The 23,022-nt window shown below is 50.2% G+C and overlaps 2 protein-coding genes and 5 non-coding genes across 7 annotated transcripts; all 7 read left to right on the top strand.

Annotated features, from left to right (window-relative positions):
- The first annotated feature begins 477 nt into the window (after positions 1-477).
- LOC142020083 (40-kDa huntingtin-associated protein-like) lies at positions 478-2,495 on the top strand. Its single transcript, XM_075007684.1, has one exon. It carries the CDS (start codon positions 502-504, stop codon positions 1,540-1,542), a length of 1,041 nt encoding a protein of 346 aa, XP_074863785.1. The 5' UTR covers positions 478-501; the 3' UTR covers positions 1,543-2,495.
- A 1,522-nt stretch (positions 2,496-4,017) lies between these two features.
- DKC1 (dyskerin pseudouridine synthase 1) lies at positions 4,018-22,536 on the top strand. The gene is made up of 15 exons (XM_075008122.1): positions 4,018-4,086; positions 4,780-4,844; positions 6,587-6,673; positions 7,220-7,311; positions 7,925-8,109; positions 8,561-8,625; positions 9,515-9,641; positions 10,255-10,385; positions 13,723-13,866; positions 14,262-14,382; positions 16,054-16,172; positions 17,954-18,057; positions 18,882-18,939; positions 20,890-21,051; positions 21,543-22,536. The coding sequence occupies exons 1-15, from the start codon at positions 4,071-4,073 to the stop codon at positions 21,612-21,614; spliced, it is 1,548 nt and encodes a 515-aa protein (XP_074864223.1). The 5' UTR covers positions 4,018-4,070; the 3' UTR covers positions 21,615-22,536.
- On the top strand, positions 9,006-9,249 carry LOC142020439 (small nucleolar RNA SNORD17). Its single transcript, XR_012647407.1, has one exon. It is a non-coding gene; the product is annotated as a small nucleolar RNA SNORD17 (small nucleolar RNA).
- On the top strand, positions 10,054-10,129 carry LOC142020444 (small nucleolar RNA SNORD83). Its single transcript, XR_012647409.1, has one exon. It is a non-coding gene; the product is annotated as a small nucleolar RNA SNORD83 (small nucleolar RNA).
- Positions 10,441-10,577, top strand: LOC142020436 (small nucleolar RNA SNORA36 family). The gene has a single exon (XR_012647403.1). It is a non-coding gene; the product is annotated as a small nucleolar RNA SNORA36 family (small nucleolar RNA).
- LOC142020438 (small nucleolar RNA SNORD17) lies at positions 15,142-15,390 on the top strand. The gene has a single exon (XR_012647406.1). It is a non-coding gene; the product is annotated as a small nucleolar RNA SNORD17 (small nucleolar RNA).
- Positions 16,528-16,603, top strand: LOC142020445 (small nucleolar RNA SNORD83). Its single transcript, XR_012647410.1, has one exon. It is a non-coding gene; the product is annotated as a small nucleolar RNA SNORD83 (small nucleolar RNA).
- Positions 22,537-23,022: the final 486 nt, after the last annotated feature.

Raw genomic sequence — 23,022 nt, 5'->3', positions numbered from 1 at the left:
CAGGCCGGGTGCGCATTTTAAACTGCTGGAGCGGCCAAATGATCTCCAGGCAGCGGCCCGGGCTGGGGAGCAGGATGCCGACGTGCACGCGGGGGTAGAAGAAAGCCCCCACCACGGGGCCGCTCTGGGTGCGACAGGCCGCGCCGCCCGCCGCAGGGCTCGGGGCACCGACAGCGCCGTGCGCCTGCTGCTCTGCGGGCTGAGAGCCGCCCCGCCGCCCCGCTCAGGCGGCAGCGGCCCGGCAGAGAGCGTCGTTCCGAGGCTGCTGCAGCAGCGGGGACCCCGGCGCTACTCCCGGCGGGCTCCGCTGCAAGCGCAGGGCAGCGGGCCGGGACGCAGCCTCCTCCCCGCGCCGCGCCGCGCCGCCGCCGCCGGCCCTCTGGCGCCCCCTACGGCTCCAGGGCGCAGCCCCCACCCCCCGCTAGCCCCGCCCCTCCGCTCCGGCGCGGCCCATTGGCCCGCGGGCGGCGGCGTCACTTCCGCGCGGCTGCCGGGGTGCGGATGGCGGCGGCGGCGGGCGGCTCGGGCTCGGGCTCGGGCTCGGGCCCGGCCGGCGGGGGGCTGGCGGCGGGCGGCCCCGGCTGGGACGGGGACTTCCTGGCGCGCTACCGGCTGGTGTCGGCCAAGCTGCGGAAGCGCTTCCTGCGCAAGCCCAACGTGTCGGAGGCGGCGGAGCAGTTCGCGGCGCTGGCCCGCGAGCTGCGCGCGCAGGAGAGTCTCCCCTACGCCGCCTGGTGCCAGCTGGCCGTGGCGCGCTGCGCCCAGAGCCTCTTCCACGGGCCCGGCGAGGCGCAGGCCCTGACCGAGGCCGCGCGCCTCTTCCTGCGCCAGGAGCGCGACGGGCGGCAGCGGCTGGGCCTGAGCGGCGGCTTCGCCGAGCACCTGCAGGCGGCGCAGAGCTGCTTCGCCTTCGCCGCCCGCCTGCACCTGGAGCTGGGGCAGCCGGCGCTGGCGGCCGGGCTCTGCCTGGAGCTGGGCGCGGCGCTGCGGGACATGGAGCAGCCCGGCCAGGCCGCCCCCCACTTCCAGCGCGCCGCCGAGCTGCTGGCGGCCGCCCAGCTGCCCCTGGAGGCGCTGCGCTGCCTGGGCGAGCTGGCCTCCTGCCTGCTGCTCGGCCGCGACTACGAAGGGGCCCTGGCCGTGCTGACCCAGGCGCAGCTCCTGGCGCAGGCCGGGCCCAGCCCGCCCAGCGGCGCCTTCCTGGAGGTGCTGGTGCGCTGCGAGGTGTCGCGGGTGTTGCTGCTGCTGCTGCTGCAGCCGCCGCTCTCCAAGCTGCTGCCCGAGCACGCCCAGACCCTGGAAAAGTACTGCTGGGAGGCCTTCGAGAGCGGGCCGGGGGCCGGCCAGCTGCCCCCAGCAGGGTACCTGCCCCCGGGCCTTTTCCTCCTGCTGCAGTCTGCTGTCATGGCCTGGCAGGAGAAGGACCTGGAGGCGCTCAAGGTGCTGCAGGCTGAGCTCTGGCCACTGCTCAGCCCAGAGCAGAACCACCTGCTCCACCTAGTGCTGCAAGAGATGATCAGCCCCTCTGGGCAGGGGTCCTGAGTCACCGGCTTCAGTTGCCTGCTCTCACCTCCACAGGGGAGCCTAAGTCTCCCATCTGAAAGGCAGGCTTGCCATGCCACCCGCTGTTGCCTCAGTTGGACTCTGAGCACACATCCTGCATCACCAGGGAGATGGGCCTGGCCCACCTTCAGTTGCCATTGCTACAGCATCTCTGCACCATCTGCTGTCTCCACAAAGACTAACTGCGCCTTCACTGGTCTGTTGCTATTTCCCTAGTGCAGCCTGAAACTGTCACATAGCATCAAAAGATAAATTAACCTCCTACACCTACGGTAACCATTCGGAGAGGAGATGAGCCCATCTGCTTCCTGCGGGGAATGTCCTTCTCTTTCTGGTGTCAGCCAGGGAGTCTAATTCCTACTCAGTATCCCCACCCACTTTTCCCCCAAACATGGTGTTCTGTTTCCCCACAGTAGCCATGCAGAGGGTTCTATTTTGACCCATCACCATTGAACGGCCTTGCTTCATCTTGCTGCTACCACCTACATATAGGGAAGAACTTTGTGGTGTCGCTAGAGACTATTTGCCTGGGGGCTGCGAGGAATATGAGCCTACATACTATTTACTGCTGCTGGTTATAGAGATGTTTCCTTTGTCAGCTCCAGTGTGGTCTCTTCTACCATCCTCCTGTCACTGACAGATTTGAGATGCCTCTTATTGCCAGGAGATGAACAGATCCATGAGAAACTGTGTGCTATCACAGTTGAGGTAGCAAGAGGCAGGACTCTTACCATTTTTTAGGGAAAGACTGCAAATGGCGCTTCTTTTCCAAAGTCTGTAAATGCCAGGATTCAATGTTTTAATTTACAATTCTCACTTGTAGATGTTCAATGATTAGTGTATTTTTTTCTGTATCTGTTTCAAAATGAGACTGGTTTTGCATTACTGTTATACATGTGAGCAAGCTAGTAAAACGCTTTCTGTTTAACATACTAACTTAAACTCTCAACTTTTTCCATTTTAAAAGCTGAATTGGAAGCTAAAGTTTTATTTTGTCCCATCCCCAGTTTCTCTTGCCTGAGAACTGTACTTTCTAACGATCTGGCTCTGGTCATATAATACTGTGGAAAGTACTCTGGATGCACCAATTATATTCTGAAGCTTTGTAGTTCTTGAAGATGTACTTCAGTAAATACTGTAGACTTTTAAAACTGCTTTCAGGTCAATGCAAATACCTACGACCTAGGAAATTGGGAGGAGTAACTACAATGAGTTAGCTCCTTAGCCTCAGTACTTTTTGGTGTCATTCAACAAGCAGATAAAGGGGAATGTGTATGTAAAGTGTTTAATTTTGGCATTTCCTACAGGTAGTATTTTACAACATATGAGATTAGTTACAGCCTAAGTTACAGATATGTTTTTGCAGCACTTAAGGTGTACAGTTATGCATTCAATGTGGGGGGCAAAATTGAGCCTTGATGTATCCCTGTAAAGCTTTATTTTTTTAAAAACATTTAGTTTTTCTACTTTAATGGAGAGAATTAAAAATTGGACGATGGACCCTGTCTGTGGTCTAATGAACTACACCTGAGCCTGAAAGCTAAAGTTCTGAACTGGTTCTGCACTGTGATGCTGTAGTACTGGACAAATAATTTAATCTCTTGTGGGCCTGTTTTCCTACTAGAATTTGCATTCAAATTTTACAAATCTCTGGTGTAAGTTGAATGTTTGTATGGTATTTCTCAGGTGCTGAAAAATGTACACTAGTTCTGATGACTTCCCTGGGAAGAGGATGATGTTAGCCAGTTTCTGGAAAGAATGTTTTTGGTAGAGCATCAGCTTGAGTTGTGACTTCTGGAGGTGGGCTGCCTTTGTTTCTGTAGGATGCATAAATACAATGCTATGTACTTTTAGCACAATGGATTATACACGACTGGAACCTCCTGGACCTCGAGCTCCATAATGTTCCTGTATAACACAGTCTGTTGTGACAGCTGCTTAAAAATAATCCAAGCCGCTGCTGGGGTTCGTGGGGACAGAACACGCTTGCAGTGCACAGCAGGGCGGGGCTGGTGTGCGGCGTAGGCGCTGCTCTACGTGCAGTCGCGTACTGATGTTTGCGTATAAAATTAACGTGAGTTCGACATGTGCGTTTCGCTCCCGTGGTTTGAGCACAGTGCGCGCTCGAGGGGGGCTGCCTGGGGCACCGCTGCTGCGGGCCGCGCCGCGCCGCACAGGGGGGTTGCTGGGAAAACACCTTGCGGGGACGGGCCCATGCTGGAGCACCGGCGCTCGCGGGGAAAGAGCCGCGTGGTCAGAGGCCGTTTATGGGCCTGGTGGGCGGGGGGCAGCTACTCGTGCCCCTCTGCCTTGCTCCGGGGGACACCGGCACCGACTCGGCCGGGCCCCGCCGACTATCACGTGACGGGCAGGGAGCCCCGCCCCTTCCGCTCGCGTCCTCGAGCACGTGACGGGGGCGGTCTCGCGCGCGGTGCACGTCGGGACGGGGCCGCCCCTCTCTCTCTCTCTCTCCCTCTCTGGGCGCGCGGCGGCGGCACGCGGCGAAGATGGCGGAGGGGGAAGGTGAGGGGTGTTCTGGCGGGAAGCGCGTCCCCTCACCCCCGTCCGGGGCGTTCTGGCGGGAAGCGCGTCCCCTCTCTCCCCCACCACCCCCGCTTCGGGGCTCTCCGGGCCCGGGAACGTGCTCGGGGCCCCGCTGGGGCCGCTCGGCGTACGCGGCCCGGCAGCCGGACAGCTCGTGGGCGGGCGGCGCCCCCAGGCCTGGGCTGAGGCGGGCCGGGCCCGTGCGGCACAGCCGGGGCGCGGGCCTCTGGGTGGTGCGCCCGGCCCGCTTCGGCCGCAGCGGGGATGGCCGGGTGGCGGCCCCGGGGGCGGGGGGTGCCGTTGCCAGCCCTCCAGGACTGGCCTGGAGCCTCCCGGCCCCGTTGGAACCAGTCCCGGAAGGCTTAGGAGGTGATTCATGGCGGTAACGAGGTTACCTCGTTGGGGTGAGGGACCCTGAGGAGCGTAGCCGTGTCTCGTACGGGGCCTCTGGTAGCCAGTGCGGCCGAGCACCGAACAAGCTATTTCCGAGCCTCATCCCGAGCTGCAGAATCTACACCCCTGAGCATAAGTGTTGCTCCTCTGTTTTGGTGTTTGTTTCCCGTGTTCTCGCTGCGGGAGGTGGTGGTGGTTGTGTTGCCGTTGGATGAGTTGTGGTGTGACAAATAAATACTAAGTGTAGTTTGCTTCCCTCCCACCCTGCCCCCAACGCAGCTTGTGTATCTAAGAAGCACAAGAAGAAAAGGGATAAGTCGTCCCTACCGGATGCAGATGTTGCTGTAAGTGAAATTCTCTTTTTTAAAAACCCTTCTTGTATGGCTGAGTTTGCCTGCAGCCTAGCTTGGTGCCTTCGCTTGATTTCAGGTTGAGCCAAACCTCTTGCTTGTGAAAGATCTTGGAACCTGCTTCAACCTTGTAATATGTGACGTTTTCCTAGGCACACCTGAGAAGGCCAAATCAGGACAAATTGCATAAAACAGAGCTACTTGCAGCCCAAAACTGGGGGTCCTCTTATAAGGCACACCACATCAGTCACAAAGAGCACTTTTGCTGCCATGCTGGCTCGCAAGAAGTCACATGGGAAATTCCTTTCTAGTCTTCAGCTACTCCTGTGCCACAGCCAGTATCCCTCCTTACACAGACAAGAGGTTGTGAAAACCAGTCTCACCAGATGGGAACACGTTTTTCTGATCCCAGGGAACCAGCCATGTTCCCAGGTCAATGTAAGCTTCAAATCTTGTCCAAAAGAGCATGCTGTGCCAATCATTTAGAGTCTAAAGGTTTATTAATAAGAGGGTAGTTTGAGAGTAAAATCGTTAAAACAATCAAATTACAAATACCAGTCACAAAGTTCTTGATCCAGGCTTACTGCAGAGGTAGACTATTATCTTAAAACCCTCTGGAATACATCCTTTGTCAGGATTGATCAGCAGTCTTTCCAGGCCTAAGTTCATAGCAAAGATGCTTCTGAAGTGATGAGCTTGAGAGAAGACCAAACGGAGGTTTCGAGGCCTGTGGAGGAAATTACATTGTTCTTGCTGTGTGAAAGCATGTCTGAGATGGAGCCTGTCATGTAATCTGTCACCTGTCCATGTCCTTTTTAGGTAATCAGCCATTGCCTACCTGCTGGACTGCAGGTTTACCTTCAAGTTCCTCAGATGTGGATTGGCATTTTTTCCTTTCAAATTGTGCATTAAGACAAATGTGATTAGTCAATGTGTTTTTTGTTGGAGAAGTTAACTAAGTAAGGTTATGTCTATACTTCAGATTTTACGGTGGCATGGCCATCCCACTGCAGCTGTGCTTGTGTAAGGTCTTCCGTGCAGTGGCTTTATGCCGGTGGGAGTGAGCTCTTCCATTGATATGATTAAGACACCCGCTAGTGAGCAGCAGTAGTTAGGTTGATAAGGGGTGGGGAGGCTCATGCCAACACAGAGCTGGCCACATGAGCGTTTCCACCGGTGAAATTTATGCGGGTCTGGATATGGTTTCTTTTACATCTCTGACATAGTCTTAGTTTAGCTCTTGCTGTTTTGTGACATGTCAGAGAGAGGTTCTGCTCTCGTGGTCTTTTGGAAAATAGCTTTCTTTCTGTGATGATGATCCCATCATCCCAGGGGTAGGGGACAGTCTGCCCCATGAAAACTCATCACCTATAAATTATTTTGTTAGCCTTTCAGGTGTTGTATAACTGCTGGTCTCTAGTGTTTTAGTGAGTAAGGGGAGCAGAACACCTGGAGTTCGGAGGATTTTCTTCACACCATGTTCCATTGTTTCGGATCCACCAGTCCAGTTTTCCGGATGTTGCAGCCATAATCTCTAGATAGTGATTATTTTGCTGTCAATTGGTGGTGCTGTGGCTGTGTTGCTTTGTTGTAGCTGTCATCGAAGGGTATTGTGTAAAATTTGCTAGCAATAACTTGTGAATGTTGTCTACAGAATGCAAAACTTGGTCGTAAGAAAGAGTTAAAAGCTGCGTTGTATATCATCTCCATTTCTCTGGTATGTCATTTCTCTCTAGGACATACAGCACACAGAAGAATTTTTCATCAAACCCGAATCCCGGGTGGCTCAGCTGGACACGTCTCAGTGGCCCTTGCTGCTGAAGGTAAGATTATTATAGGATCTGTTTGTGTGTATGTGCAGATATAAAAACATGAGTCCTTGTTTCACGTGTCCCTTAGCTGCCCTCTGCTGTAGGTTTCTGTGTAAGCAGGCTGCTCTAACTCCAGGCTTCATGACCCAAATATTGAAGAGTGTTTTTGCTCACTGTGTGCCAGATCTGCCACATTGCATGTACACGCCTACCTTAACAATAATCCTCCTCCATCCCTTCTTTTTGAACAGGAATTTTTGCATAACTCTGGTGTGGTACGCAGGCCCACTGAATTTGCTCAATTTTGTAAAACTCCATTCTGCAGAGCTTTTAACGTTTGCACACGGTTGCCTTTTTCTTGCTGTGAAAAATATTCTTGTGGCTACTAAAAGTCTGTTTCTAGAACTCTACCTGTTTGGGAGAGGCATTTTTAGTTAGTTGGAATTTAAACTAGACCACATTATCTAGATGCAGATTTCTATGGTAAAATGGGGATTTGTTTCTAAAGATTTGACGTATTTTTGTTTACTGTACTTTTTTTTTTTTTGGCTTTTGTAGAACTTTGACAAGTTAAATGTGAGGACAGCACACTACACACCCCTTCCCTCTGGCTGCAATCCCTTGAAAAGAGACATCGCTGAGTATGTTAGGTATGTTTGTGGAGAACTGTAATTTCTGTCATTGTTTGACCTCCAAGGGTTTGGTGATCTTAAATAGGTCTGGAAACAGTTACTTTTTCTTTAGTGTTGCTGGCTATTCAAAATTCCTCTTTAAATTTGGTTAGTTAGACTCATATGCTTGAATTTTTTCAAGTTAGATTCTTTTGGGGGTAGTTTTATACGTGAAAAATAATTTTATGGTCATCTGCAAGCTGTGTAACTTGCCTTCCTTGGCATGCTTCACTTCCTGTCATTGTGTAGTGGTTATTGCTAAAGAGACACAGGTAAGTATATGCCCAGTGTGAAAGTTTTAGTGGAGATGTTTTGCCAGGCTGAGGGGGTTTTCTCTTGCAGTATTTGGTGCAGTAAGGCTAAGATTTTCAATCAGGGGTTTAACATAGGTTGCTAAACGAAAGAGCTATTGGTTGCTCAGTGCTTTTGAACACGCTCCATGTTATGAGGAGTCCTGCTTTTGAAAATTTTATATGTTTTTGTTGGCTGCAAAATATCTTTCACTTTAGAAGTCAAATGCCCTTTGTAAAATAATACAACCAGGATATCAAATGGCATTTGAGGTTCCAAGTGTCTGTGTACTGTGTTCCAGGACAGGTTTCATTAACCTTGACAAGCCATCCAACCCTTCCTCCCATGAGGTGGTTGCTTGGGTCCGACGCATTCTCCGGGTTGAGAAGACTGGGCACAGTGGGACGCTTGACCCCAAGGTGACTGGGTGTCTGATTGTGTGCATCGAACGAGCAACACGGCTGGTGAAGTCTCAGCAGAGTGCAGGCATGTCCTTTACTGCATTGGGATTGTTTATTTGCTAGTTCTTTTAAGTGGCTAGATAAAAAACTGACGGCATTTTAATGATGAGCAGAGGATTCTCATTGCAATCCTCGTGCCTATACACAAATTGCTATTTTCCTGATCTTTGTGTTATTGCCATTTCTGGGATCAGGTCTCAACATAGCAAATTTTAATTTGCACATAAGTAGTTACCTTTGCTTTTATTCAGAGTTGTGCTGTGCTATAGAATGAAAGTTCCATAAATAAACCAGCAGCTTGGGTTTCTTTCTTGATAGAATGAAGGAGTTAGAACTGCTTGTGTTGAAACCTTTTAGAAAAGTTGAGTGTTATGCAGGCTGACCTCTACAGGTGTTTGGAATGTAATGTCACCAACATGGTGGTGAACAGTAAAATGCAAGTGGCCACTCCTGACTACTCTCTGTCGTCCTTTCAGGCAAAGAGTATGTGGGAATCGTTCGGCTGCACAATGCTATTGAAAGCGAGGTTCAGCTTTCCAGGGTAAGTCTCTGTGTACTTGAGCCCAAATTAGCTTTCTGCTGTGTTGTCTTATCAGTGTACACTGGAGAGTTGAGGAGGAGCATTTCCTAGAGCCCCACTGAGGGCATTTTGATGCAGTAGAGGTAAAAGAGCAACAAGCCCCTTCTAATTAAAATTCTGCTGCATGACGTTACTTAATCACATGTATAATTCATGTTGGTTCGGTGTATATTTGATGTCTGTGCATAGTAGTATTGTCCACAACAACTGATTCTCCCTTGAGAACATGGACCTCAGTCCTTCAGATGTTAAAACATCTTTGCTGTTTCACAAGGGCTATGACTGCGCATTTTAGAAAACCCCAACACCTCAATTCTCCCCTTGGAGGACATGTCATGGGAGTGAAGTGATGATGAATCCATTCTCAATGTGATGTTACACTGCTCTCCCTGCAGCATGTCAATTCCTGTTCTAGGGTCCCCATACTGTACAGCCTCCAAATACCTGCCAACCCGCAAGTGTTCTGTTGGGAGCTGCTGGTGTGTCTGGGCAACTGGGTGTGGGAGCAGGGCAGAGCCAGCAGGGTGGCAACTCTGCTTCATGGGGGCTGTGTCATAATCAAGACGAATGATATGGTCTGATCAGATGCTGCTGCCTGGTGAAGTAGCCCACTATACCTCTTCTCTTCTCCCTTAGGAGCAGTTACCCTTGCTACCATCTGGAGCTGTGTGTAAGTGGCTCAGATGGATTTGCTTTCACAGAGTATGATCAGATGGCAACATGGGATATGCAACAAGGAAATTATTTCTGTTGCCTAAATAGAGGCAGGCTCTTGTGTCTAGATGTGCTGGTGAGATGGTGTGGGCTGTGTAAACATAAAGGCTGCCAGTTCTTCTGTTTCTCTTTGTAGGCAATAGAAACTCTGACGGGTGCCCTCTTTCAGCGACCTCCCCTCATTGCAGCTGTCAAGAGGCAGCTGAGAGTCCGAACCATCTACGAGAGCAAACTGGTAGAATATGACCCTGAGAGGAGATTAGGTAAAACAAAAATTCTTTAGTTGCACCTCTGGTATTGCCTCCCTGTGCGGCTTTAAATGAACACAGCACTAAAAGTGACTTGCTGTTCCTCTGCCAGGCGTAATGGTGCACAGACAGGTGGTTCCATTTTAAAACGCAGGCTTTATTTGTTAATTGAAGCAGGCTTAAAGTGTTCTGGCTGACCCCCAAATGGGATGCACTGCGCTATAGCTATCTAAGGATGTTCCTGGGGCAATGTGATATGACTCATTATGCTGATGTCTGCTGCTGATATCATTATACCAGTTGCCTGCTTCCATGTGGGATGAGCTTCTTCCCAGTCCAGGGGGATGTCCTGACTACTGTCAGCAAGAGCCAACATTGTCTTGCATTTCTCCCCTGTGATAGAAGTTTCTGAGTTCTTCTGTGAGGAGCCAAATGATGCAAAGTAGATGACATTAGCACTCTGTGCAAAGATGACTTACATCTATCACCCAGTACTGATGGCTCATTGGAGGCACTGAACATGGAGTCAATCACAGGGCTCATTAATTCCCGTGGGTAAGTGTGTTAAGTTAGTGTACCTCTGGATAGCTCATATCTCTTCTCTCTTCTCCCTTGTACTGCATTCTAGGTATCTTCTGGGTGAGTTGCGAAGCTGGCACATACATCCGGACGCTGTGTGTCCACCTGGGCCTGCTACTGGGGGTTGGAGGCCAGATGCAAGAGCTCCGGCGAGTGCGCTCAGGAATCATGGGAGAGAAGGTTAGAGGGTGCAGCTGGCTGGTTTTTAAAAAGGTCCTTGCTGTAAGTTGTCTTTACCCAGAGTGTTGAGTTCAGTTCAGGGCTGCTGCCCCTGTTCTGGTAATTAAACTTTGGGACAGCAAGTGGCTGGGAGTCATGTTAGGGTGATGGGAAGCTTTGCTTTCCACTACTTTTGTCACTCAGCCCACAAAACACCTACATATTGTGAGCTGTCAGCATTTAATGTAAGAAATGGATATCTATTTGTAAGGTCCTTGGATGTTGCTGTGCTGGGAGTGGTACAATAGTTGGGGTGGACCTTTGATATGGACACAGATGAACCTGGTGTTTAGAGAAACACTTCCTTTGTGAACAGTAAGCAGTCCTGTGGCATCTTAGAGACCAACACATTTATTAGGCTATTAACGCTAACCTCCAAAACTCATGACCTAATACCGTTAGTTTGTAATGTGCCACAGGACTGCTTGTTGTTGATGTTACAGACAAACACGGTTACCCTCTGAGACTTCATTTATGGAGCTTGTTCTCTTCTCTGTGGCAGGAAGACTTGTGATGCAGCCAGTTTTCCCAAGAGCCAGTGATTTTAGTGCCTATTGTACTGCATCCCGAGTACTGAGGTTTCTGATATGGTGCTTGCTGCCACTGCATACCGTGTTGTATTGCATGTGTGATTTGGGGCACGAGGTAGTTCAGTTGTGGAGGGATTAAAGCCAGTTGAGTGTCTTTTGGTTAAGCTTAGAAGTGGAAGCAACAGAGATGACATGGTTGGTGTCTGCTATAGACTACCACAAGGTAGACAAGGATTTCTTCAGACAAATAAGAGAAGCTTCCAGATCGCAGACCCTGGTTTTCACGGGAGACTTCAATCACCCAGACATTTGTTGGGAGACCAATACAGCAGCACACAGGCAATCCAGGAAGTAGTTGAGGATAACTTCCAGGTATATGTGCTGAAGGAATTAACCAGGGCTTGTGTGTAGCTTGACCTGCTGCTCACAAATGGGGAAGAACTAGTAGGAGAAATAGAAGTGAGTGGTAACCTTGGCTGCAGCAATCATGAGGTGGTTGATTTCAGGATTCTGACAAAAGGAAGAAAGGTGAGCAGTAACACACAGGCCTGTGATTAGAACTGGCGGGCCGAATCACCTGGGGATCTAATGAGAAAGGAAAAGGAGTTAAGGAGAACTGCCAGTATTTTAAAGAAGTCTTATTGAAGGCACTGGAACAAACCATCCCGATGCGCAGTAAGACAAGCAAATATGGTAGGAAACCAGTTTGGCTTACAATGAAAATCCTTGATGAGCTTAAATGCCAAAAGGACGCATATAAGAAGTGGAAACTTGGACAGAGGACTGAGGATGAGTATAAATATATGGCTGGAGAATGCCAGGGCGTAATCAGGAAAGTGAAAATACAGCTGGAACTGCGGCTAGCAAGGAATGTGAAGGGCAGTAAGAAAGGCTTCTGCAGGCTGGTTAACAATTAGAGGATTATCAGGCAGGGAGTTGGGCCATTACTGGAAGAGGGAGGTAACCTGGTGACAGACATATTTCTCAGGCTTCACGGACAAAGCTCCCAGACTACAGCACTAGGCAGTGCAATATGGGAAGTAGGTGGGCAGCCCTCTGTGGGTAAAGAACAGATTAAGAGCTTTTTAGAAAAGCTAGAAGCACATAAAACTGTACGTCTGGATTTAATGCATCCAAGGGTACTGAGGGAATTGGCAGATATCATTGCAGAGCCTTTGGTCATTATCTTTGAAAACTGATGGAGACTGGGAGAGATCCCAGATGATTGGAAAAAGGCAAATATAGTGCCCATCTTGAAAGCAGGATAATCCAGGGAACTATAGACCAAGTGAGCTTTACCTCAGTACCTGGAAAAATCATAGAGGGGACCCTCAAGGACTTTACTTTGAAGCACTTGAAAGAGGGGAAGGTGATCGAGAGTAGTCAGCATGAATTCACCAACGGCAAGTTGTGCCTGACCAAACTGATTAGCTTCTATGATGAGGTTATTGACTCTGTGGACATGGGGGAAGTCAATGGATGGGATGGACTTTGATTTTAGCAAAGCTTTTGATACAGTCTCCTACAACATTCTTGCCCATAAGTTAAGGAAGTATGGATTGGATACATGGACTTTAAGATGGAGAGAAAGCTGGCTAGATGGTCAGGCCCAGTGGGTAGTGATCGATGGCTCAATGGGTGGTTGGCGGTCAGTTTCAAGTGGAGTGCTCCAAGGTTTGGTTCTAGGGCCAGTATTGTTCAACATCTTTATTAATGACATGGATGAGGGATGGATTGCACCCTCAGCAAACTTGTGGATGAAACTAAGCTAGGGGGAGAGGTAGGTAGTTTGGAGGGTAGGGACAGGATCCAGAGTGACCTAGGTAAATCGGAGGTTTGGGCCAAAAGGACTTTGAGGTTCAACAAAAAGTGCAGAATCCTGCACTTGAGACAGAAGAATCCCAAGAATTTGTTACAGGCTAGGTGCCAACTGGCTAAGTAGCAGTGCAGCAGAAGAGGATGTGGATATTATTGTGGATGAGAGGCTGGATATGAGTCAGCAGTATGCCTTTGTAGCCAAGAAGGTTAACGGCATATTGGGGTGCATTAGCGGAAACATGTCCAGCAGATCTTGAAAAGTTATTCTTCTCTACTTGGTACTGGTGCTTACACATCTGCAGGAGTGGGTCCAGTGGAGAGAGAGGCTGAGGGATTTGGGCTTATTTAATTTGCAGAAGAGAAGACTGAGGGGTGATTTAATAGCAGCCTTCAACTTCCCTGAAGGGGGCTCTAAAGAGGTTGGGAAGAGGCTGTTCTCAGTGGTGACAGATGGCAGAGCAAGGGGCAATGGTCCGAAGTTACAGCAGGAGAGTTGTAGGTTGGATATATGGAAAAATTGTTTCACCAGGAGAGTGGTGAAGCACTGGAATGCATTATCTAGAGAGGTGGTGGAATCCCTAGAGGTTTTTAAGTTCCATCTTGACAAAGTCCTGGCTGGGATGATTTAGTTGGGGTTGATTCTGCTTCAGATGGGGAGGGCTGGACTAGATGACCTCCTTTGGTCCCTTCCAGATCTAGGATCTATGACAGGGAGAGGAGAGAGAAGAGCAGAGTGGTGCTAGCAGAATGATATGGGAGTTGTTTGCATTGCACTTACCTGCCATGTCCATGGCTCTTGCCAGTTTTATCTTCAGCCCCTTTTGGGAACCCCAGAATTCATCAGTCTTTTTTCCTCCAGTGTGCTGCTCACCATTGTTTCAGCCATCTTTTGTCTGACTTTAGAGGGTGGCTGGGCCAACGGTTAAGATAGTGGGCATGACTCTCTGCAGGACCATATGGTGACAATGCACGACGTACTGGATGCCCAGTGGCAGTATGACAACAACAAAGATGAGAGTTACCTTAGGAGGGTTATCTTCCCATTGGAGAAGCTGCTGACTTCTCACAAACGGCTGGTTATGAAGGACAGTGCGGTAAGTTCACAAGTGACCTTGGGAAACAGCAGATGGTGGGGGAGAGGGGTGATTCTAAAGCTTTTCACTCTAGTTTGACTTCTGGCTTCAACAGCGCGTAACAACTTGTTCATGATCCAGGTTCTCATAAACAACCCGCAGCCACTTTGTCAGGAGGCAGCATGCAGGTTTGCATAACAGGTGGTGCTGCAAATCGCATTATGACGCAGTGGCCCAGTCCTGGTGTGTAGGATGCTCTTAAATAATTCATGAAAAAATATTTTATTACTGGGGCAGCACCATCTGGTATTTAAAGTGGCTGAATAAATTTGTGGTGTTAATGTTGTGTGTTGGTTTACACAAGTAACTTTACATTTGCAACCAGATTTTTCAGCCCTCTTCTTTCACCATTCCAGGTTAATGCCATCTGCTACGGTGCCAAGATCATGCTCCCTGGTGTTCTGAGGTATGAAGATGGCATTGAGATTAATCAGGAGATTGTTGTCATCACCACAAAAGGGGAGGCCATCTGCATGGGTAAGAGGGCGAAGTCCTTCCTCCAGCCATCTGCTTTGCAATAAAGCCAGAGCATAACATCGCAGCTTCAGAAACTTGTAATGGACATGGGCAGCTTGAGCGTTTTTTGGTTGGGAGGGGGTGGCACTTGCCCTGGTCACAGTCCTTCAAGCATCTCTGCTGGTGGGAAAACCTGGGATGCTGCTGTCTCTAAAGGACAGTGACTTGCTCCCTGTGGAAACATGAGAACAGCATGGCTGAGAAAGATCAGTGACACCAGCTGAGAAACAATGGCCTTCTTATATCTTTGGCTCTGTAATGTGATCGTAAGAAGTATATTACTTTTGCTCTTCTTGGTAACTGGAGGTATAGCTAGGCTTGGCAGAATTTGATGTTTGATCTCTTGGTAATTTTGACATATCTTATTTTAAGTGCGTGTTCCTGTGTTTTATCAATTTAAAAGTTCACCATTGTAGAAGATTACGCAAGGGCACACAATTATTTAATGACAGCAGACACTGAGTCAAAAACTGAAAGCATTGCAGTTGTTAAAATACAGTCTGTTACAAAGTTCCCCAGCAAAGAGAGAAATCACTGGAAATATTTTGTCATCAGTTTGTCTACAGTGAAATTGACACATGTCAGTAGTAAAAGTCTAATCTTTCCAAGCCCAGCTATATCCCTTCATTAAAACAAAAAACCTGGAGAACATACTGAGGTTTTTGGTTGACTTCCATTCACCCCATTTCCGTATGCCAGGCTTTCAGGCACACACGGTATGTGAAGTGATGATGAAGTTTATCCATTCTCTGAGTGCCGCTGCACTGCCTTCCCTGCAGCACCTCGATTCCTGTTTTGGGGTCTTTGTGCTGTGCAGCCTCCAAATACCCTCCAGCCTGTCAGTGTTCTACTGGCTGTTGCTGGAGGGTCTGGCTGGCTGCCTGCAGGAGTAGGACAGAGCCAGCAGGGCTGGAGACCCCCTCCATGCGGGCTCCATCTCAACCAAGACGAATGACAATCTCTGATCACATACTACTGCCTGTAAACTCCTCTTTCCTAACAGATCTAGGGGAAAGAAATGATGCATCTTGGATGGTGGCAGAATGGGTGTGTACTGTTCTGTATAAATGCCTTTTCATTACCACAAACTGACAGCAAAGCATTACATAGGTTATAGGGACTGAGGTGCCATCCTCAATGGGAGCACATCTGGTAGTGAGCAGTGCTGTGTGTGTTTGTATTGTGCTTATGCCCCCTGTCCAATACAGGACACCACTGAGTAGCTAACAGTTCACTTCTGGCTACCCTGTGAAAATGTATGCAGTGCTGTGGTGGGGCTCGAGCCACATAGCAGCTGAGAAGCCTCCTACAGCCTTGGCTACGAGGGCAGAGACAGTAGAAGTTCATGCTTTTAGATCTAGAGAACTCTGGTTTGCACTTCGCTGGTGATGAACCAGATGGGGACTGTGTGACAAGTGGGAACCTGTGCTTGGTTTCAGCTTGGGGGTCCTCTCGGGCAGTTTGTGGGAGGTGGATGAAAATCTCCCTTTGGATGTCAGTCTTGGGAGTATCGTCTTTGAGGCCAATCCCTGCACAGCTATAACGCTGGGGCTGAGGAGACAGAACCCAGTAGCTGGCCAGTGTGACTCTTTTGTGCTGAAATGTCCATTCTCTTAATTTCCTCTAATGCAGCTATTGCCTTGATGACCACCGCTGTGATTTCCACCTGTGACCATGGTATTGTGGCAAAGATCAAGAGGGTGATCATGGAAAGAGACACATACCCCCGCAAGTGGGGTCTTGGTCCTAAGGTCAGATTGTAGGTGGGAGGTTGTGTGATGTTGGAAATGGCATTCAGCTATTAAGAAACTAGGTTTGGAGCAGCCTCTTCTAAAGCTAAAGGCTTCCAGTTTGTCACCACCATTTCCACTGCAGTTTGTCCCTGTGGAGTTGAGCCAGTGGAAAAGTCCTGATCTGCTTTCCTCCTGCTGCGGAGACTGTTGGGCTCTTTTGGCAGTGTCTGCACTGCCATAGCTTTGTCTGAGGACTGGGCCATCCCCCAGCTGATTTAAAGTCTGGGTCCAGATGATGTGCAGACTGGATCTTGACACGGCTACGCTAGGATCAGACCAATAACAGTTTGTGCTGAGGACCCTTCTAGAGGAAGCCAAATGATGTAAAATAGATGACATTAGTACCATGTGCAAAGATGACTTACATCTATCACCCAATACTGATGGCTTCTGGAAGGAATAGAAGATGCTCAATGCTTCACTGTTGAGAGGCTGAAGTCATGTCTGTAAGAATGCTCCCTTTGCACTGGAAACAGTGTATTGTGGCCATGTGGCAGTCCTAAAACCTGCAACAGGGGCTCAGGGCAGCAGTAATATCACTTCCCATCTCTTCAGTTAGTCAATTTCATGTGCATAAGGCAAGAGGGGAAACTAACATTTCTGTCTAGCTGTGTCTGTAACAGTAAGGCTGTGTCTGCGCTACAAAAGTAACTTGGAAGTTGCTTACTTCAAAGTACAACTTTGAAGATGAGCATCTGCACAAACCTACTTAAGAGTTAAACTTCGAAGTAGGACGCTACTCTATTTCTGGGAATGGAGGAAGGACTTTGAAGTTAACTTTGAAGTAGGGATCCCAACTTCAAAGTAAGGGAACGTGTGTAGAGACTGCTGGCTACTTCGAAGTAGTGCCTAACTTCACAGTTAGTTCCTAGCGTAGACACACCCCAAGACACTTGCTCCAATTTTCTTGCAGTTGCTTCTCCTGCACTGGAACTCAGACAAAGTGGGAGGGTAAAATAATGGTTTCTGCAATACTCCTACTTTACTTAAAAAACGTTGTGAGTAGAAGAGTGACATTGGCCAAGGAATAAACTGAGCAGCAATTATAATTTGCCATGAGCATCGGGGCTTGAAGACCTCTCTCTCTCTCTCTCTCTCTCTCTCTCTCCTGGTTATTGTTTTATTGCGTACTTGCTTCTCCCCCACTGCATTTCATGTCATGCCTTGTGACTTCTTCAACTAGAAGAGATTGTGGTTCTGAAGTTAGAATGTGGCCAGAGCCACCCCATTCATAGGATGAATCGGGGTGGCTGCCCCAGGCCCCATATTTTGGGGCCCTTTGGTGGCTGCCCTATGGATGGGAGGGACCAGGGGATTATGGGGGTCTTTTACAGTGGCAGCAGCAACAAGGGTTCCCCGCTTACACGCACACTCGCTCACTCACTCACTCACCACATGGGTGGTAGGAGCCAGAGCAGCACGGTGGCCTTCTCCACCCTGTTACCCTCCTGGCTTGCTGTGTGGTGGACTAGGAGAGTAGTGGGGCAGAGCGGGGAGCTGTGCTGTTCTGACACCTGTGGCCCACATGGGGAATGTAGAGAGAGGAGAGGTGACCCCTGCCACTGCACCAGGCCCCATAATCCCTCATTCAGTGTGATTTGGGAGAGGGGTACCAGGGCAGGGCTTGGGGAAGAGTTGTTGCAGGGCCTTGCTTGGCATGTGGGTGGGGAGTGCCCCGGGCTCCGCACCCTCTTCAGGATGGGTCTGAATGTGGCCTTTTCTCTCTCTTTTCACACCAGGCAAGTCAAAAGAAGATGATGATCAAACAGGGCCTGTTGAGCAAGCATGGCAAGCCCAATGACAGCACGCCAGAGTCCTGGAAGAAGGAGTATGTGGACTACAGGTAAGGGGCAGGGCAGGACAGCGGGTGAATTGCATCTGCTCAGTCTCTGCTGTCTTAGGATGCCACTTTCTTGTGGGGTGTTTCTGACTAAAAAGTAATTTTCATGCGCAAAAGTCACCAGGGTTGAACGTAGCATGCTAAAAACCCTGTTGGGCACTGTGCACTTGAACCTCTGTGTGCTGGGTGTCCCTAATCTGGGACCATCTGGAGTACAATGTAAACAGCTCTACTTCTGCCACTTGGCCCCTGCCCGCCAGGTGGGGGAATGGCAGTGCACCAGTTTGCTTCCCCTGAGGCTGAGCATGCCTGGGAACAGGGTGCCAGGTTAGTGCACAGAACCCATGGTGCCTTCCCTAGCTGGCAGATTCTTTAACCTGGCATACCCGGTTCCCTAGGTTGCTGGATTGAAGGGGTTCAAGTGTCATGTCTTTTACGGTGGGGTTATCCCCATCCCGAGGGAGCATAGCCCTGGAGCAGTAGCAGGGTTTGCTCTTCCAGACAAGCCTCATCCGCAGACAGTTATCCCTTTGTAGCCTGATACCTGTGGCTGTAGAGGGAGTCAGTCTGCCAGATTAAACGGGAGACCCTGCCTTTGTCCAGCACAGTTAGCTGCTGCTGCAGGCTTTCCATACACCCCCTGGTCCTGTATAAGAGAGGCACTAGTAGAAGGAACTGTCTTGTGTAGTGTCTCCTGCATGGGAGGAGGAGGAGGTTGAGGGATGTAGTTTGGTTTGCAGCAAGCGTTGGGCGGGGGGAATAAATCTAACGTACAGGATTGATGGGCTGTGCACACAAGTTCAGTTTAAGCATTTTTATTCTTTCAGTGTTGCTGTAAAGAAAGAGGTGGAAGCCCCAGAAGCAGTGGCCGAGAGGACACCAAAAGTAAGTACCATAGGTTCCTTTTGTGTGAGATCTGTTGCACAGAGCCTATTGTCAGGTGAAATCTCTGCCTTGGCAGAGTGAGCCTGTGAAGTATGCTTTGGTTTTTCTGTGTTGCTGCTTTGGAGGGAGGCAGTGTTAACATGTGGCATCTCCTTTGATTTGTCTAGAAGAGTGGACTTGCATTCGCCTCTGGTTAGTGTTACATTGCTTGGTTTTGAATATGCTGAGGGACGAGGTCCGGGAATAAGCCCTGAAGAGGGCTTATAGCTGTGGCCCTGAACTGAAATGAGAGCTGTGCTGATGGGATTCCAGAGGCCTCGGGTGCCAGCCTCCACTTTGATCAGTGCATTCCAGCCTAGCTGGCATGTGTGCGTTACTAGTGAGAGCAGGTTTTCCTGGGAGCTAACTTCAGGCCTGATTTTTGGGCTCTCTTTGTGCACAGTCTTGGTACAGCAGAGATTGGAGCCCTAAGATGGGGATGGAAAATGTCATGGGAAGAATGAAGGGTGCGGGAGAGGCGCGTCTAGGCAAATTCCAGAGCAGGGATCTGCAACCAAAATAGCAAAAGGAGCTGTTTTTTCAAATTCAGTTACAAAACCAATACTTCAAGGGCTGCAGTGCACATGAAGTCCTTAATAAATAATGTCACACTGCACTTTTCGTAACCACTGTTATAAGAATAGTGCGCACAGACAATAAATATATGGAGATAATACCCATCTCATAGAACTGGGAGGGACCTTCAGAGGTTATCCAGTCTAGCCCCCTGCAGTCATAGCAGGACCTATCACCATCCCTGACAGGTTTTTTTTTTCTGTTTGCCCCAGATCCATAAATGGCCCCTCCCGGATTAAGCTCACAACCCTGGGTTTAGCAGGCCAGTGCTCAAATCCCCAAGCTATCCCTCCCTGTTAGAAAGTTGTTACCCCCGTCTCCAGGCTTTACCCGCCTCAGCCCCCAAATCTGCCCCCATCCCTGAGTTCTTCCTCCCCCATCCTCAGTGCCAAATCCCCTCCCTACCACCATCCCCAGGTTTAACCCATCTCACCACCCTGCCCCCAGCATGCCCACTGAACCCAGATCTTATTTGTCCACCAACTGCTCTTCCCCGACATGCATTGTGGGTCCATGCCATGCCCACGCCCACCTTCCTTGTGCTTTGAGTCCACCCCAGACTTCGCAGGCCAGAAAGTGCCTGCAACTTTCCCAGCCACTCCCCACCCAGCAACGCTGGACTCGGGGGGTCAGGCGGGGAGGTGGGCTGGGTCCTGGTAAAGCTGACCTTGCTGCTGCTGGACACAGCTCCAGGCTCTGGCAGCTGCTGCGGAGCAAGGAGGAGCTGGGGGGCACCGCGCTGCCCAGGAGCAGGTGCTCACCCTGTGGGGAGGGAAGCTGTGCTTGCAGGAGGCCTCTCCCTACGCAGCCCTCCCCACGTCTTCCTCCATAGTGCAGCTGGGCAGCTCCAGCAGGGGCAGGCGTGGCCTCCCCTCTTCCTGCTCACCCCACGTGCCGCATAGACATCTCCCTGTGCTGCCCCTGCTGAAATAATGGAACTAAATTGAATTAACAGCCTGTGTTAAACCAGTTATATTTAGTTCCATTATTATAGCGGGGGCAGTGCAGGGAGCTGCATGAGTGAGCAGCAGCAGCGCCCAGACCTGCAAGTGGCTCCTAAAAGAGTTGCATGCAGCTCTGGAGCCACAGGCTGCCAACCCGTTCCAGAGGATCTGTAATCTCCTCCTTCAGGCAAGCAGTGCTGAACTTGTTGGCATCACCAGGAATAAGGCCCATTCTTTGGCTGCTCCTGAGGGGGCAGAGGGCTCAGCTGGGCAGGCAAATTACAGAGTTGGGCTCTGTGCCATCTTTATGCTTCTGTACTCAAGGCAGGCCTCTTCTGGGCACTTCTCAGCTCACTGAGCCATAGCTGATGCTAGCTTTGCTCTTCACCAGAGGAAGCGGGAGACAGAGAGTGAAAGCGAGGAGACAGCATTGGCTCCGTCCTCCCCAGCTGGTCTGCAGTCAGTGGAGCAAAGCAGAAAGGAAAAGAAAAAGAAGAAAAAGGAGAAAAAGGCCAAAGAAGCGGCTGAAAACAGCGGGGAGCTAATGGAAGTGGTAGGTGGTTGGATGGGGCAGGTGTGCGGCATGCTGGGTACTGTGGCACTTACAAATTGCCAGACACCTGTTCGGTTCATGTAGGTTGCTGCCTCCCCCCACCCAGGCTGAGCACGTTAGACTGTGGTGGAGTGGGGGGCTCTGAGTGCCCTTGCTAACTGGTGAGAGAGAATCTGCCCTCAGGATAGCCCCAGCTCTAGCAGTGGGTGGTACACCTTCCTCTGGTGCAGCTGGAGGCTGCCTGTTGCTCTGATGTGCTGCTGGGTGTGGTGCCTGGCCTTGGAATTACCCAGCCAGGCAGATTTTTCTTTTGGGGAGCCTCAGGTAGGGAAGGGGGCAGCATGGTGATTCGCACTTCCCTGGTGGAGTGAGAGCCCGCGGGATAGTTCAGATGCATCCTTTTGTGCCTACTTGATAGTCCTGGCTGAAAGGTGTCACCCATCAGCAGTGATGCTTTCCCACGCACTCACGCTGAGTTCGCTTCTCTGCAGATCAGTGACACCAGCATCAAGAAGAAGAAGAAGAAGAAGAAACAGAAGGAAGCTGAAGAGAGCTCAGAGTAAGCAGCTGATCCCTCCCAGCCAGATTAGGCTGCCTGCTTCAGGTGGAAGCAGGAGTGTCCTTAACAGAAGAAGACCAAGCAGCTGTTCCCCAGCAGTGCAGAAACACTGGGCTGCAATGGGATGACAAGACTCCAGATCTCCTGCTTACATGCATGGAAGTGTGGCTCAACTGGCTCACCATAAGCCCTCCTCACCCTGTTTTAAGGGTGGCCAGGAGGGGGAGTGCAGAACTTGCTGCACTGGACTGTGCACTGCTAAGTTGGCTGCCTGAGTGCTCAGGGTACCAGCAGCTTTTGCTACTAATGCGCCCTCCTAATCCCCAGTGTTGGCCGCATTTCCTTGTGTTCCTGGGTCCAGGAGCCTTATCCTGACAGTCACAGAAGGGTTGTACAACTCAAAGGATTATCCTGAGCCACTTGCCCTCATTTGGGGTCTGAATCAGCACATCGGCTGTGTGAAGTGCTTTTTGTTTTAAACTTGCCCTGAGATGGGGCTGCCATGTCCTGGTATCTCACCCATGAGGGTAGGGGTGTTAGGCATGTATTTTCAGTGCATTGCATAGGCTTAGAACCTGTGCTCCAGGTTTCTCCTGTTTCCCAGTGCTAGGGGAAGCCTCATTTGCTGTTCACCAAACCTGTTTCCATGTTATTGGAGCCCTGTCCACTACTGCTTCAGGCCTCTCTTCCCAGGGTGGGCATCTAATCCATGCTGGGGGCTGGAATGGAGACAGATGTTGGGGCACAAAGACTAAGTCAGGGCCTGAAGGCATGTGCTGGTGATGCATATTGAGAAAGGCCTTTAGTACAGATGGGTACCTGCTAAGCAAAGCACCTGAGCTCTCTGTGGGGGGGAAGGGGGTGCATCCCTGATGCTGGGTAACAGGACTTGTCCCTACAATATTGTAACCCCTGGAGGGAGGGTCCAGGGTTCTGTGCATTGTGTAAATACCATGAGTAGCAAAGGCATAAAGTTGCCCAACATTGTGTTGCTCTGTGCCCCTGACCACAAGGGAGATTCACATGTTGAGCACTGCTGGGGCTTTTGAGGGAAAAGGTGATTTTTATTTACTTTTTGTAATAAAAGAAAAGAAAAAAAAACTTTTTCAAGGGGTGACTTGTTGCTGTTTGAGCTGGCCAGGAGGCAGTGTTCCTGTGCATTGGACAGGGCTACTGCTGCATGGGCCTGTCCCCACCAGCCCTGTTTGTGCTGCTTTTCCCATGGTGAAGGAGCTGCATGGGAACAAATGGTGCTGCTGTGGATTCTTCTAATAGGCATAGACAAAATTGATGGATGGTTGGGCCCCTGCCTTTGCAAGCTTGAAACTGGCTGGTTTGTGGAAGACCCTGGTTCCTTACAAGTGCCCTGGGCTCCAGTGTGTAAACATGTGTGTCTGCTGTGAAAATACTGT

The sequence above is a fragment of the Carettochelys insculpta genome, chromosome 13 (assembly GCF_033958435.1).
Source record: "Carettochelys insculpta isolate YL-2023 chromosome 13, ASM3395843v1, whole genome shotgun sequence".
Lineage (NCBI taxonomy): Eukaryota > Metazoa > Chordata > Testudines > Carettochelyidae > Carettochelys > Carettochelys insculpta.
The sequence above is the reverse complement of the archived record's forward strand: the minus strand, read 5'-3'. Positions and strand labels throughout refer to the sequence as shown.